Source organism: Zingiber officinale, chromosome 3A, assembly GCF_018446385.1.
Source record: "Zingiber officinale cultivar Zhangliang chromosome 3A, Zo_v1.1, whole genome shotgun sequence".
NCBI classification, from domain to species: domain Eukaryota; kingdom Viridiplantae; phylum Streptophyta; class Magnoliopsida; order Zingiberales; family Zingiberaceae; genus Zingiber; species Zingiber officinale.
The window spans coordinates 99,397,352-99,414,703 of record NC_055990.1 but is presented as its reverse complement, the minus strand read 5'-3'; the positions used below and the strand labels follow the sequence as shown (position 1 = coordinate 99,414,703).

Below are 17,352 nucleotides of genomic sequence, written 5' to 3'. Positions count from 1 at the left end.
AATTTCATCTCACAAAATCATAGGATTCCTTGATTGATAATATAGATCGGGTGAGATGAATAAGACTTAAATTTTAATTTTAAAAGTTCTTTTAAACTTAAAAATTAATTTCAAAATTTTAATTTCAAACTTAAAAAATTAATTTCAAAATTTTAATTTTAAACTTAAAAATTAATTTCAACATTTTAATTAAATTTTAAATTCAAACTTAAAAAATTAATTTCAAAATTTTAATTTTAAACTTAAAAATTAATTTCAACATTTTAATTAAATTTTAATTTCAAACTTAAAAAATTAATTTCAAAATTTTAATTTTAAACTTAAAAATTAATTTCAACATTTTAATTAAATTTTAATTTCAAACTTAAAAAATTAATTTCAAAATTTTAATTTTAAACTTAAAAATTAATTTCAACATTTTAATTAAATTTTAATTTCAAACTTAAAAAATTAATTTCAAAATTTTAATTTTAAACTTAAAAATTAATTTCAACATTTTAATTAAATTTTAATTTCAAACTTAAAAAATTAATTTCAAAATTTTAATTTTAAACTTAAAAATTAATTTCAACATTTTAATTAAATTTTAATTTTAAACTTAAAAATTAATTTCAAAGTTTTAATTTTAAACTTAAAAATTAATTTCAAAATCTTAATTTTAAACTTAAAAATTATTTTCAAAATTTTAATTTTAAACTCAAAAATTAATTTCAAAGTTTTAATTCTAAACTTAAAAATTATTTTCAAAATTTTAATTTTAAACTTAAAAATTAATTTCAAAATCTTAATTTTAAACTTAAAAATTAATTTCAAAATTTTAATTTTAAACTTAAAAATTAATTTCAAAATTTTAATTTTAAACTTAAAAATTAATTTCAAAGTTTTAATTCTAAACTTAAAAATTATTTTCAAAATTTTAATTTTAAACTTAAAAAAAAAATTATTTCAAAATTTTAACTTTAAACTTAAAAATTATTTTCAAAATTTTAATTTTAATTTTAAAAATTATTTTCAAAATTTTAATTTTAAACTTAACTCCAAAACCTAAAAAAAAAAAATGCAGTCAAAAACCAGGGGCGGGCGCCCCGCCCCAGCAACCCCGGGCGCCCGGAAGGGATCCGGGCGCCCGGAGTCCCCTATAAATAAGGGGCTGCAGGCGCCCCCAACCTTTGCCCCACTCATTCCAACTTTTGCCAAGGTTCACTTTGAACCTCAGTGCGAAAGTTCTCTAAATCAAAATTTTATTGCGGTTAAGACGCTGTTGCGATTCAACCGAGGTCGTCAAATCTATATTTTTCGATGGCTTCTCGGTAAAAAAAATTTTTCCCCTATCTGAAATTTTATTTTGAATTTATCTTTGCAAACTCTCTTAGAATATATTTTTTAAAACAGTAAGAAACGAACAAATACTGGTGCTGGACCCTCCAATGCTAGTACAGACCCTAGGTTTCCCACAGACGAACTTAGGATTAAGTTTGAGTCCACCATTTATAAGGCCATAAGGACTACCTGCATAGATAGATCGTTCTTTCTAAGGTCATGTCCCTCTGCTTTAGAGGTTATAGGATACTATAACTTAACGAACCTTGTCGAATGTACCAGTCCAATAAACATAAGCCTGTGTGCCGAATTTTGCAATAACCTAGTAAAAGTAGACGATTTCACCTATACCACTAGGGCAGCAGGCACTGATATCGTATTTTCCCCTACGACTATCCGAGAATTTTTAGAGTTGCGTCCATCTACTTGCTCCTTTTTGTGCTATCCTCCGAGGGATCTACCGTTCGAAGATCCCTACTCACATATTACTCTCGATACGATTTATTCGTATTTTTTCGGGGGAGAGAGAGATCCCACTGTGACACAGTTTAGGTCAGTAGAACTTCGAGTCCAGGACTACGCTCTTTATAGGGTTGTAGTCCTTTGCATTTTACCTCTGACTACTCGGGACATCGCTGTGATGCGCCCATTCCACTCGTTCTTACTTTATGCCCTGATTCATAGGTTAGACATTGACATTAGCCTACACATCTTCTCCACCATCATCTATTCAGCTGGATTTGTGACTGACAGTCGAGTCCATATACCATTTGGTCACATTCTGACAGCCTATATGTCCTCGTTGCACATTGATGTCACTAGGGGAGACGTTGCCCATATGACCGAGTTCGATGTTATAGCCGCTCGAAACTTTTCCCTAGCCGGCATCCACATAGATAGAGATGACGGGACTATGTCTTGGCGGAGGGGGGCACAGCACCAGCCCGATCCAGACGCACAGGTGGACGAGTTCATGCTCGCACTATTTCCAGAGGAAGCCGCACCGGCTCCACCACCACCCCCAGCTCGAGCACCACGACACGCTCCCCGCACTCTAGCCGACCGTATGACCGGACTAGAGAGAGCTATGGCGAGTCTCCAGCAGGAGAACTCGGATTTTCATCGGGACATACGGCGAGAGGTTGCCGAGTTACGAGCTGCCGGAGACACCCGACACACTGAGCTGATGGCACTTCTTCGATCCTTGGGATCTGGACCACCCCCTTCATCATCTCAGTAGCCTTAGTGATGACCTACTTCTGTAGCTACACTACTTGTAAAATATTTTGGATTTATCTAGTGGCGTTTCAAACTTACATTGAATATGTTCTATCTTAATAGGCTAGGATCTTTCAAAAAATACTTTCAAAAATGATTTTACTAACTTATAGGCTAAACTTGTTTGTTTTCAAACCTTCCATTCTTAGACTTTCAAAAACAGTTTTGGCCTTAGACTAGTTTTGAATCCTTAGAAAGCATGTGCCCATAGGTCTAGTTCTTGAGCATCTCACCAACACCTTAGGTTTACCTTGCTTGTGTTTGATAAACATAGAAAGGGGGTGAGATGCATAGGCCAACTGTCTGGACTTAAGATGCTAATTTCAGTGCATCAACATAAGTCTGGACGTTAAATACAATTCAGATATTAATCAGATTAAAGTTCATCAGTCAAGTCAAACACTGACTGGTTGTAATTAACTTAATCTGACTAACCAAGTGAAAGCAACTATCTTCTGATAGTTAGTTAGTACCTAATTGGTTAGACAGCTGGTTAAAGTTATGTCAGGTTCAGGGGGAGGAATTAATTAAAAATTTTCCTTTATATAAAACATTTTAAATTTTGTTTGAAAAATATTTTCTTAAAAATTTCTTAAACCTACTTTTGAAAACTAACTCTTATAAAACTAAGCTGTTTTTAAGAATTAGGTTTTACATCTTATTGAAAATTGATTTTGAAAATTAGATTTAACTTAGTTTACAAACTAAGCTTCTCAAAATCTTTTTCCTTAATTTTGAAAATCAAAGTTCAATAATCAATCTTCAAAATCAACTTGCTTAAAATTGTGAAATTTTTTAAATCAACTCAAAATTGTTTGTTTTAAATCACAAACTTTTTATCCTTTTTACTTAGTCTTTGAAAACTCAACTTTTCAAGTATTTTAAACCATGGTTTTGAAACCAGTACTTTTGAACTTTAAAAGTTTGTTTTTCTTATTTTACTTTATCAAAGTTAGTTCTCCCAAACTCCTTCGAAAACTAAAAGTAAAGTTCAAAATCAATATTTGCAAACTGAAATTTGACTTGCAAAACTCAATGTTGAAAATTATGAAAGTTAGATTTTTCAAACTTAAATCATTGTCAAAACTTAAGTTTTAAATTAAATCGTTTACAAACTTATTGGTGAAAAATAAATCAATTTTGGAAAAAAATAGGTTTTTCAAACTTAGTTTTGGAATTTTTGGTTTTGAAAACTCATGTTTGAAAAAGCGTTTCAAAGTTGAAACTTGTTTTGAATATTTAAATCTTGAAATTTAGACCTTATACACTTATGTTTGTAAATTTAAATCTTGAAATTTTTCTAAAAGCTAAAAACTACTGCTTTATACAAGTTTTCAAAAACTTTATACTCCCCCAAGTCAACTTGATCTTTTCTTGGATTGAAAAATTATACTTTTGTCCTTAAATTCTGAACTATGATTGTTTAAGTGTTATTCAGTAACTCTACACTATGATTGTTTACCCTTGTTTTTTTTTATGATGAATGCCAAAGGGCGAGGAGGGTTAGGTGGTTAAGTTAGCTAAACCAATTTGAAAACACAAACTGACTTTAAAACCACACAAATGCATGTTGTTTCGTACATATGCTTTCACTAACTTAACCAGGTTGTCATTCCATCAAAAAGGGGGAGATTGTTGGTGCGGGTAGCACTAACGGTCTAACCAGTTTTGATGAATGACAAAGAGGTTAAGTTAGTTGTGTTGTTGACACTTTGATCAAGTGTGCGGGAAAAGTCCAGCTAGGTCGACGGGCCGATGGTGGCGAGAAGTCCAAGCGGTCGACGGGCTGACCGGACGTTTGGCGAGAAGTCCGGCTAGGTCGACGGGCTGACCGATAGAGGCCAAGCGGGTCGACGGGCGGACCGGACGCTTGGCGAGAAGTGACGGGTCGACCGGACGTCTGGCGGGTAAGTGAGGTAAGTCACCGGAGGGAGTGATGACGCGTTCCGGGAAGGGACATTAGGCGTCGATCCGGCTTAGATCCATTTCGGATGTCTAAGTCGAGATCGTGACTAGATTCCGGTCTCGGAAAGAGCGGAATCTAAGTCATACTCTCTTTATCTATCTGTTGAACTTTAACTGTGCTATTTGTTTTACAGGATATATATTTGCCTCGGACTAACCTTGTTTTGCGGGAAAAGGAGTCTTTCCGGAACAAGGTGGTCCGGGCGCGGGCGCCGGGAGGTCCGGGCACCCGGGCAATTTTATCCGGACACCTCGTTGCTCGTGGAGCATCTTGATTTGAGCGATTCGTCACACTCCAGGCGCCCGGAACCAGCGGAACAGCATATAAAAGAAGCCCCAGACAGGAGCTTCAGAATCAACTCTGACTGAGAACTCTTCTGCTGATCTTGCTGCTCGACGTTCAAGTGCGACACCAACAACGCTCCGACAAAAGTGCTCTTCCGGTTTTTGTTTAATTTTCTTTTTGTCGGTATTGCTTTATTATTACTAGCATCTCCTGTACTTTTTCTGTAATCATATTTCGACTTGCTAGTGATTGCCCAACGAAAGTGGTCAAGGACAACGGGCCTTCGAGTAGGAGTCGTCACAGGCTCCGAACGAAGTAAAAATATTTGTGTCTACTTTATCTTTTTCTGCTGCGCTTAAACTCTTGTTTTGCGAATCGATATTCACCCCCCCCCTCTATCGAATCTAACGGTCCTACAGCTGGAACATATATCAAACTCCCACGCAGTTAAATAAGTGTCAAACACCAAAATATCTACTTATTAAGCAGACTCATCACAGCATGCAATCTAAAACACGAATGAACTCAAATGACATGGAGAATAAAATACAATCTCAAATGACATGAACTATAAAGTACAACTCAATTGTTTCTTATCCACTAAACACGAAAACTCAATAACTTCCCAAGTCTCTCCCATAGTCCTGGCATCACACACCATCCGCGCCACCTTGTCGCCTTCCTTTACTATATCTTTTCCTTTCCTTTATCTGTAGTAAGAGGAAATGCAAACTATAAGCAAAATTGCTTAGTAAGTGCTATCTAACTCACAAAAACTTGGATATGCATGTATACAAGAAGAAACTAGAAACTATATGCTTTAAAAGAAAACATATATAGCTGCTCATGTCAAAAGTACTGAAACTAGGAAATCTACTCATGTATTTCTAATAGCTAATCATGCTATACAATGATAAAACTGCATGCTGGAAGATAAGTCTAATCATGCTCAATAAATTAATCAGGAAACAAATAAAACTAACACTGCATGCTTCAAATTAAAAGAAGCTAAACTTGCTGACTCTAAACATAAGTGAAGATTGTTTCATTTGTTTCAAAACTTATACTTTAATACTTCAAAATAATAATAAACTTTCTCTTGGGCCCAGGCGTAGTACCAAAGCGCGCTCCCTAATAGAGACTGTGGTAGCTAGTCACCAGTCTGACGAGGGTAAAGACCTTGGTCTTACCAGGGCCAAGACCTTGGAATTGGTCACCTGGATTTGTTTAACGGCAACCTTGGAAGTCAGGTACTAGCCTCTTTAAAATAAAATACTTGTTATCTTGTAATATTCTTATAATAAAATGCCTTGGCATTCCTTTGGGCACTTAGTGTGCTGCTGATCCCAATACTTAAAATTTAGGGATCCTATCAAGACCTTGGTCTTTTCTTACTTATAGCTACTCATTATAGCAAGGAAAAGTCTAAACTAAATGTTATATATATATATGCCATAATCTGTTCATGCACATCTAAAAGCAAGGGGAAAACAAAATCAGCCTACAATACTTATAAAAAATCTACATGTCATACCTATCAAAAATCTGCGTACAATACTTATAAAAATCTGCATGTCATACTCATCAAAATCTAATAGCAAAGAAATCTAGAGATCTAAAATCGATACTGTTCATGCTTGAATCTATAGCAAGGAAATGGAAATAAGATCCAATACTGTTCAAATCCCCTTAATAAAGACAAGTCAATTAGCTCAAGCAAAAGAAATGTCATCTACTAAAATAATGCTGCTGCTATCAAAAGTTGATACGTGAACATGATAATATACTAGAACATACAAGGAACCAAAACATAATGCAATGCAGAATAATTCCTTAAACTACTCTTTAATTCCAAGCTATCCTAATGCTATACAAGAAGGAAATCCGGAAGCAAAGAAAGTAAATAAACTCATGCTACTCTTAAACCTTTAGCTATTTCCATGCTGTACAATAAAATCCGAAAGCAAAGAAAGTAAATAAACTCATGCTACTCTTAAACCTCTAACTATTCCAATGCCACCAATTCTTCACACTCAATGTCACGACAAGAAAACAAGATATAACTATTCTTTCAGTAATCCACAAAACACAACCCTGCATGCTTAATCTAATTACTTCCTTCCTTTGAACTCACGGCAGCAAACCCTTATCAATAACTTACACGACAACTAAACAAAAAGGAACCCAAATTGCAACTACTCTGCATAACATGATCTGAAACACAAGGAAAACAATTTGCTACTACAATTATTCCTCATACCCTGTGCTATGGCAATGAAACAAAAAGGGAACAATGCAAAGCTTCGGAAACAAGAAGAGGAACAAGGAATAAACCTTGGAGCTATCCTACTGGAGGTGAGTAGCAACTTACCGTGCTATTTCTTGGACTTACAATCGAGGAAGACCTTTAGGATTTCGGAGAAATCGCAAGACTCGACCCTTCCTTGTGCCCACGAACTCTCCTCGACGAAAGGATCGTGAGGAGACAAAGGACTCTCAGATCTAGACCCTCGTCGACCGTCGAAGAGAAGCCCTAACTCGGCTTCTTGCTGCGTTTTCGCCCGAGAGAAGTCGTGTCGTCGCACGCGTGAGGAGAAAGGTGAGAAGAAATTTTTGATCTCGGGGAAAAATTAAGCTCTCTTTTGTAACTAGGGTTTTTATTAAATACTATACCTTAAATACAATTCATCCTTTATTTGATCAGTAACGACCGCTTGCCCACTTGGTCAGCCGAATCTGCTTAAAATTTGGTTCGGCAGGAGGTCGCGGGTTCGAATCTCGGCTTGGACATTTTTTTTGTCAAAACTTCTTTCGTCTAGTAAAAATACCAAACAACCTCCAAAAATTACATAAAAATACTCTAAAAATTTCTAAAAATCTCCAAAATATTTCTATAGCATTTTCAAATATTTTTTAATTACTTTTGAGACTCGAAATGAGGAAATTTGGGTTGTTACATTTTTGATCCTACAGTTATTCATTCCCTTTCAGATTCTTAGGAGACCATGAAGCATACCCTAACTCACAGTGAAAGTATCAAGACTTTCACTGATGCCTCAGGCCATGTAAAATTAGAGTCAGAGATATTTGAATTCGCAAGGATTTCTGGAGTAGCCTATGTGGCTGTCGGTTCTATTGGATTATCTAGATCCATGAAAAGGAAATGGTTCAAGAAAGGGAGGGGAAAGAAGAAAGAAGTTGCTGCTGTGAGACAGATCCCAATTATGAAGAAAAGAAAGAAGACTGGAATGAAATCTAAAAGCAAATTGACTTGCTTTAACTGCAGCAAAAAGAGTCACTTCGCTCAAGAGTGCACCGAGCCAAAAAAGATAAATCCAAGTATGTTTTCTTTTCCTGAGTATTTTGTTGCTAGTTTAGTATTGTTAGCTGATTCTTATCTTTTGTGAATTATAGATTCGGGAGCAACCAACCATGTAGCTCAGGAGTGAGTTACATTTGTAGAGTATCATTGGATACCAACTGACAACAAATGGATCTATGTAAGAAACAATGTAAGAGTTGAAATCAAAGGAGTCGACACTTGCAAACTCAAACTTCGTGGTGGTAGTGTTTTGTTTCTACATGATGTCCTATATGCTCCTGAAATTCGACAGAATCTTGTTACCGTTACATGTCTTCTTGATTTAGGGTATTATATTAAATTTTACAATTGGTGTGTTGAACTTAAGATTAACTCAGTGTCAATCAGATATAGTTTTTTAACAAATAGTTTTATGGTTCGATGTAGAATCAGATGTCATTTATTCTATTGAGAGTTATTTTTCGAACATTGCTCTAACTAATGATGCAGGTATAACTGATGAGGTTTAACATGCTATATTAGGACATATAAGACAAGAACGTATGAATCAGTTGGCTAGAGAGGTCTATTGAGCACTCAGGCTAAGATTCACTTGTCTATATGTGAGCATTGTCTTTCTGAAAAAACAACTAGAAAATCATTTGGTAAAGCTATTAGAGCTAAATCACCATTGCAATTAATTCATTCGGATATTATGGTCTAATGAATGTGAAGGCTAGACATGAAACTTCCTATTTCATTACATTTATTGACCAGATTCTTCACAGATGTCTTAGATCTACTCCGATCTTGGATGAACGGCTGAGATTGTTCCAGAGCTTGATCTTCTTATTTAAGCTCAGATTTGAACTCAATTTGAGTTGATCAAACTAGAGTCCCTTCCCTTTGATGCCTACAAAGAATATAACCAAATATTAGCATCAAATACCATAAATATGATATAATTTGTAATTAAGCCCACAAATGGCTCTAACTCATGAAACATGATGTAAACATAACTTTAAACATATGAGACGATTAAAAAGTATGCCTATATGAATCACAATATCATGACAAAATGATGGTTATCATTAATAATATGCTAATAGCTGGAAATGACATTGGGTATGTGAATGAAGTCAAGAAGTGGTTGTCATCACAATTTGATACAACGGATATGAGAGAAACTGAGTACATCTTAGGGGTGAAGATCATTAGAGATCGCCCTAAAAGACTTTTGAATATATCACAAGAGTCTTATATAAATAAAATGTTACATCATTTAAGCATGTCTAATTGCAACATAGAACATACACCTATTGTGAAATGTACTATTTTGAGCAATTGTATGTGTTCCAAAACATCAAAGGAAATAGCTGAAATGAATAAAAAATCATATGCCAGTGCTATTGGTAGTTTGATATACACTATGTTGTGTACACGCCCCGATATCAGCTATGATGTTTAGCTTAGTCAGTCGCTTCCAGTAAAACATAGGACCGAGACACTAGAAGGTGGTAAAAAGGATATTCAAATATCTGAAGACGACAATAGATTATTGCCTCTATTTTCAAGAACCAAATATGAGTCTGAAAGGTTATTTAAATGTAGTTTAGGCTGAGGACCTGGATGATAGAAAATTCACATTAGACTATGCGTTCTTACTAAATGGTGACGCCATCTAATAAAACAGCAAGAAACAAGTTTGTGTAGTTTTGTCAACTATAAAAGATGAATATGTAGCATGTTCAGTGGCTGTGCAAGAAGCAGTCTGGTTGAGAAGGTTCCTGAAGCATCTGAAGATTGCTGAGGAGTCCGGTAACTATTTACTGTAACAGTCAAGCTGTAATAGCTTTTTCTAAGGATCCCAAATATCACAGTAAAGGAAAGCATATAGCTATAAAATATAACTTTGTGAGGGATATTATGGCCAAAAGAAAAGTAATTCTTGAGTATACCCCTACACATGCTATGCTTGCAGATCCTTTTACTGAGTCAATACTAGAGAGTCATTTAAAGAACATGTAAAGTCTTTGGGACTTCGTAGAATGTAACAATATTGTAATAACAATCAGATATTATGATTTGATTGTGTGATTTGCCATAATTTATTTAGTGTATATGATTTTGTTACATTTATATAAAATTTCGGTGAGCACGTTGGTAGGTTGAGATTGGTCTACTCACATGGACAGTCATCTCTATTTGTTGAGTACAAATAGAGGTAAGACCATTACTTATGAGACAGCTTACGTAACTATAAACAGAGACAGATCCATAAGTTAAGGTCACCTTGATAATTGTGTCAAGATGAGATCATTTATGTGTTAATAATGATCGAAGTAAATGAACCACTATTTATTGAACCTGTTGAATGTTAGATTGGAATTCATATGTTGAATTCAAGATTAGATATTAGGTATATCTAGATTAAAATCGTATGATATTAAATTTGGAAAAAAAAATATGTGTTTTTTTTAGTAAAGAGAATAACATCGTAGTATGCGATTCATACCATATGTGCTATTACGATAATAAGGGTAGTAGGAGAATGAATCCCTATTTCTCTACTATGTGAGACTTTTGAGATTATAAGTTAATATTAGTTTTTGCCTTTAGTGACTATTTAGCTGTTTATTTGAAGTTTTAATCATTGTCTGTTACTCTAGCATGAATCCTATGGCTATGGATGATTCGGTGTATGGAGCATAACTAAGAAAACGACTGATTAGAATGAATAAATTCTAGCTAAAAAAATATTAAATATATTTATATCTTTTAATGTTATTCACTGATTGATCCATTTCTGTTATGTATAGAAATAATTGTGAATATTGAATATGGAACATGCTCTTGACATAATAGTCATAATAAGAGATTAGAGATGTTCATATTGATATAAATGAAAATTATTTAATCAGGGTAAATAGCAAGACATGAATATCTCCAAGACAATCGCTGTGTGCCACCGGGAGATTGGATGTTTCCTGGATAATGGATATGTACTGCCAGGAAAGAGACTATGTGCTATGATAAGTATGTCTCTAATTCATTTGGAATAGCGACTAAGTAAAGTATAACAACTTTGTAGGATTGATCGCCCTGAGAGCATATGTAAAGTATAACAATCTTCTTAGCAACAAAGCAACAATCGCTCAGTGTGCTTGTTGTTGTACAAATCATTTTCGCTCAATATGGATTGAATGTTCTTATATGATCTTTATGACTAAACTCTTATATAGTTTATGTGACTTGTTTAGTCTTTGTGATTAACTAGTCTTAGTGACTTATCTGAATGAACTGGTCTTTAGTAATGGACACTTACAGCGAAAAACCTCAGATGTTCTTCGTAATTTCACAAACCAAATCTCACAACCTTAGATGTTCTTCTTCCTCTCGTTCTTCCACTCATTCCCTTTGATGAAAGACTTGGACACCTTATATTTTTTATAGGAATACCAAAGGGTATATTAGTAAATTTCCCCGTTGAAATATGGACAACGTGGGAATCATGGGTAGCCCAATTCCCATGTTTCCATTACCAACATTCCCACGTTCCCATTCCCACGGGACAATTTACTAATATATCCCTTAGTATTTCCATTATATAAGGCGTTCAAGTCTTTTATCGAGGGGAATGAGTGGAAGAATGAGAGAAAGAAGAACATCTGAGACTGTGGAATTTGATTTGTGAAATTGTGAAGAGCTTTTTGATTTTTGTAATTGCTCTTCTTATAGTAAGTCTGAAGATCACATTCTACCATCGCCGATTGCAGATCTGCAAGAAATCACTATAACTGTTTACAATTTACGTTTTAATTTCATGCATTTAGAATACTACACGTATATAGTGGGGTTGGGGGTGTTCATCCGGATGCTACCTGTGGCAACTACTAAGAGCATCCCTAGTTAGGAGTTATGGCAACTACTGAGAGCATCTCTAGTTAGGAGCTTCTATTGGTGATGTGGCATGAGGGATAACCCTCCCTCCCATAGTGGGAGGAAGGTCCGCCCCTCAAATGACAGAGCAACTATGTGTCGTCAATAATTTTTTAAAAATATTTGTTATTAGAAACACACACAAGATGAGGTAACATATGATAGTGAAGAGATAAATTTTATAAAAATATAAATTTAAATTTTATAAAAAAATAATTATATATAGGATGAAATACGAAGGAAAGATAAAATATATATATAATGAAAAAAATATGATATCTACATAGAAGAAAAGTTGTTGAGAGATTTTTTTTTTAATAATGAAGAACTATATAAGGATTTTTTTATTTTTGATGTGACGTTGACATAACATTCAAAGAGATTGAAAATGTGAATGCAGATGCTCTTAAGTGTTTGATGTTGGGATGCTGATATGAATCCTCCTTGCTGAGTCGGTACGAATTCAAAAGAAGAAACTTGACGAGGCAAATATACAATTGACAAGGAGAGTTTATACCTCAATGAACTTGTGCCATTTTATAGGTTTGGATCGATAAGGTTAGAGTATCTTTTGTCTAGTGATCAACATGACCAAGTTATGCCGAGGCTTTCATCCAAGTTGAGCATCAAATGCAACGGAACATGTCACATTGATTACGAACACAATGGATCGCGTTGACGATGGGATGTAGGTAAACGAGAATCAAATCCTAAAACACTAATAAATTTATGATGTAAGTAAACACTGCATGTATTTAGTTTTTAGAACAATATTTTGGGTGGTGTGATAAAAAATTAAAAGATAATAGACTAAGAGATGTACAATGGATGCTTAAAGAGAAGTTGAGATCTCACATTAACCTTTTGGCGATGCAGATACAAGTCGATCATTGTCGAGAAGTGAAGCAGGAAGGGAAGCCTTGCAGAGAGCTATGTGCGACTTGAGTCTCGGGATATTGGGATGTGCGCTTCGACATCTGTGGCAGCGCAGCTCCATTTTCAACAGACTCTCATCGTCATTTATATTGGCCACTCCGTGCTTCTCGATTTCTTGGATCAAATCGGTTGAGTCGCGGAAGAACGAAGTGTTGAAAGAGTTCCAGTGTTTCTTGTTTTGCAATCGTGGAGAATCAAAATCTTGGCTTATGACGTGAAGATGAAGTTGCCGCATTGACGGAACCTAGAGAATAAACACATTGAATCTGACTAGACTAAGAAATAGAGAAGACGATGTTATTGTTGAAGGGCCGACATACCACGTGATATCCAAGTCTAAACATCAAAGAAGCATCCTCCTTTAAGAACATCCGAGTCCATTTCAGCCCAGCAGAATGCATTGTCTTCAACAAAGAAAGATGTTCTTTGCGAACATCTGAAAGAGAATCAAGTCCTTGCAATCTCGATACAACCAGGACATGTTTCTTCGCCTGCAGAATGAACTAATGCAGTAAGAACAATGAACATGATATGCGAAGAGAGGAAGCATGTTACCGTTTCAAACCTTGGGATACATATCATTTAGAACAACATAGTCATCTGATTTCTCCATTACAACATTCTGGTGCTTCTCGGGGTTCAGGGCAATTTCATGAAGTGCTTGTGCCCAAGCACCCCAAGACCTTTTTGTAACTTTGGCATGCCTTCTGTTCTCGTCCACCGCGTCACCTAGAGAAGCACTGCTCATTAAGTTGCCAGTGTTTTCATTGCATGGAGTATGACCATGATTATCATTCATGACAATACTTTTGTCCTTGGAAGCACCACTAGTTGCAAAAACCTTTGATTTTTTGTTTCTGTCAGGATTAGATTGGGCTTCTTGCTTGGCCATTTGATCGCTATCTGGAGAGGATGTGATGGTAGTTCCTTCCACATGAGTACTAGAAATTGCACTCACATGTCGCTTGCTATCGGTCTTGCTTTGGTTCTCCAATATGGAAGCGAAGTTTGCGAAAAGTGATGAATAAGCATTACGGAGTACTTTGCAACCTTCAACATAGTCATTGTTCAGACAATTCGGCCTTTGTGGATTCATGTTTGGACCAACAACATGAATTACATGAGTCACCCTTTCTCTTGAGTGGAGTGGCGAGTTAGATGGAAGAGGAACAACTACAGAGCTTCCAGGACTGAGAATGTCAGCACATTTCTTTGTTGCAATTTGAAGGGATTCCCCAGCTACTTTAAATATTGCTGCATTGACACCTCCACCACCAGGTTTCAGCCGCCTACATGAAGCACCCAATAAGAAATATAAGCATTCTAAGTAACAGAACTTCCCAATCAAACTGTAATGGCTTATTCGGTTTGCGTCATTCTCAATCTAAAGAGACAGCATGTTAACAGATTGCCTGCAAATAGATTCAACTGAGAGAAGAGATTAAAAGATATAGAAAGCCTGAAGTATTTTTCAGATAAAAATTGAAGATAAGAGACTTAAGAACTCCATTAAAAAACTTGAACTCTAGAGACTATTTTAGGCATATCCTAATTTCGGAAAGCTAATAATACTGAAAGTTGATTGAATAAAGAATGAGCTAGCTCAAGTCTAAACTAGCACATTTGCATGACAAATTGAAGCCATTAGACATCCATCAAAGCACACATGTAGTAACAGATGGAACAGGTAATAAAATATGGTGCATTATAATGAACCATTTGGAGGGGCAAAAATGTGCGTAATAGTGTGCATATATACAAGTCTCTTCTATCTAGTAATTTCAATCATCAATTTGATCTCTTTACCATCAACCACGAGATTGCAGGATCGTACTACTGAACCTTCATTGATAAACTAATTCTGTTCAAATAGCATCATGCGCTAAGATTTATTATGCACTTGTTTAGCATTTAATGTTAACATTCTAACATTTTTTTTAGGAAAAAAAAGGTATTAAAACATCATCAGCGACTTCATCCTACATACATGGAAGAAACAGCAACAAAGCATATCCTAATACCAAACAATATTTTACCAAACATACTTTAAGGAATACCACAAGTTTCACCAGAAAAGTTCAAAAGATACGAGAACTCATGTGAGAGGACAATCAAAGGTTTAACATAAAATAATTTTACCAGTTGGCAGCATTGGCTATTACATTGCATCTCAAGTTTCCTCTTGTATGCAGCTGTGTGATATCTCCAACGAATGTGAAGAACTTACTTGAGTCAATGTGTTTATTTGCAGACCTTTCTCTAACCAAGGACAAAATCTTTGATTTTTCACTGAGGTCGACAAGAACAAGCCTAATATTGTCAAATCTTTGCAAGAAATCAGAAACACAGTCAACTATGATTTCAGAAGCCAACTTAAGGTCAAACTGAAAATCAGCTGTCGAGATGGATGGGAAAGCTAGAGTATGAACAAAGTCCATGGAACTATCACCAATGAGAGATCTCTGCGACGGGCATTTTGAATTTGAATTTCTCAGGTCCTCTTTATTTTTTTCTAGTTCCATTGAGCATGTACTAGTAACAGAAGTTTGAATCGAAGCAGTATCATGGGGGAGATTTCCAACAGGTGTTGAATCTTTGCCTGAGGCATCAAAATCTGGTTTATCAATTTTCTTCAAAAACTTCATTATCCCAAGCTGGACTTTTGCTTCCTTATTTTTCTGTCCAAAAACTCCAGCTGAAAGGATATCTGATGGGCCAAGTTGACTGTATGTTTTAACAGCCTCTTTGACATCACTTTCATTTTGACAAAATGTAATTCGAGAGAAACCTTCAGTTAGATTTGGTAACTCTTTCTTTTGTAACATACGGTTGACAACCATAGCAGCTCTTCCACCTTGTAGCTTTCCCTCATGCCCAGTCCGTTTTACTGAACGTGAAATGCACAGCTGGGCAGGAAGATCAAGAACAACTGCGTGCACATCTACTTGCACTTTACGAAGTCTAACAAAATCAGCTCGTTGCTCTTGTTCAAGGTTACACCTGTCAATAAATACACTCTTACCCTCTTCTAGTGCAGCAGATGCACTCGTTATGCACTGTGACTTTGTCCCCTGCTTACCATTTGCAACGACATCCTACATGAAGAACAACTAAATCATGAGAAATCTATATAATAGGCAAGTACATACTGGAAATTAAGAGATGATGTAGTCCGATACAGTCAAATTAAAAAGTGATGCAAAGCTTCCAACAAGGACTTTGCTCCTAAAACAAAAGCGAAAGACTATATTTTACTAAAACAAGACTAATTAATGACGTTTGATCAGATGGTTATAGGCCAATAAATACAGGCAGCTCTGCAAATGGGAAAACAAGTTAATCGAATGTCCAAAGGGAAGAAGTATAAAGAAGAGGAATTTGCTACATTTCATGGTGGGCAGTTGTCCCGCTTCACAGACATGATCAAAGTGTCAAATTCATGCAAAAGTGACAATAATATTACAATAGTCACAGTTTAATTTTGCATCCTTGAGCTAAATTGGAAGAAACAACTACCCATACCATACCCTAGTACTTACATAAATTATATAAGTATCGAAGAAAAAACAAGCATTCTTCATGATCATAATAAAACCTAGATCTTATTCCAACTTGCATCGAAATACTCATATGGATAGTAGATGGCAAAGAGCACCTTTTCCCTAAATCGAACTCGGCAAACGGATCAGCCGTAGCTTGCATCTGATTCTCGTGTATTGGAGGAAGGAAAAAAGAAGTTTTTAAGAATGAGAGCGCGAGAAGAAGAACGATAGTCTATCGCACATGTTGATTCATGTTTGATATCGGTTAGATGCTTATTTTCTAACAGGACCACTACCTCGAGCAACGAAATCGACACGCAAAAAAAAACCTGGAGGAGAATGATGTGGGGAAATGGCGACACGGAAGCGTACTTGGCAGACGCGGACCCAGGGGCGGCGCGCGGCGGCCATGACGTCGTCGCAGAAGGTGGACTTGCCGCTCCCAGGGGCGCCCACCAGGATGACAACGAGGGAACTGGCCCCCTCCGATGCCCCGTCGCTGCCTCGGAGATCGGAAGTGTGGTGGATGGTCGGATCGCCCGGCATGGCCGATTAATCGCTCTCGACGAGGGAAAGTAAACGACGAGCTGAGGACGAGAATGAGATCGGGAGCAAGATGGAAGCGGGTCGTTGTCTAGTGTTGTCCACGGACCGGTTCGGCCCAATGAATTCCAGACTACTAGATTAGTAGATTGTCTTGGGCCGTGATTTTTTCAGTGCATTATTTTTTATATTATAAATTAGAGACGGGGACCAAGATTTGAAAATCACCCCTCGTATTTTAT

General features: G+C 36.0%; 1 protein-coding gene across 3 annotated transcripts; it reads right to left on the bottom strand.

Moving 5' to 3' along the window:
- Positions 1–5,543: 5,543 nt before the first annotated feature.
- Positions 5,544–17,212, bottom strand: LOC122052160 (transcription factor bHLH140-like). Of its 3 annotated transcripts, none has more exons than XM_042613562.1 (6): positions 16,940–17,212; positions 15,165–16,120; positions 13,591–14,314; positions 13,346–13,516; positions 12,945–13,269; positions 5,544–5,559 (listed from the first exon to the last, which is right to left on the bottom strand). In XM_042613562.1, exons 1-5 carry the CDS (start codon positions 17,111–17,113, stop codon positions 12,946–12,948), a joined length of 2,349 nt encoding a protein of 782 aa, XP_042469496.1. In that variant the 5' UTR covers positions 17,114–17,212; the 3' UTR covers positions 5,544–5,559; position 12,945. The 3 variants fall into 3 exon arrangements, with proteins under 3 accessions (XP_042469496.1, XP_042469495.1, XP_042469494.1); XM_042613561.1 differs by lacking the exon at positions 5,544–5,559 and adding an exon at positions 8,901–9,063; XM_042613560.1 differs by lacking the exon at positions 5,544–5,559 and having other exon boundaries at positions 12,783–13,269.
- Positions 17,213–17,352: the final 140 nt, after the last annotated feature.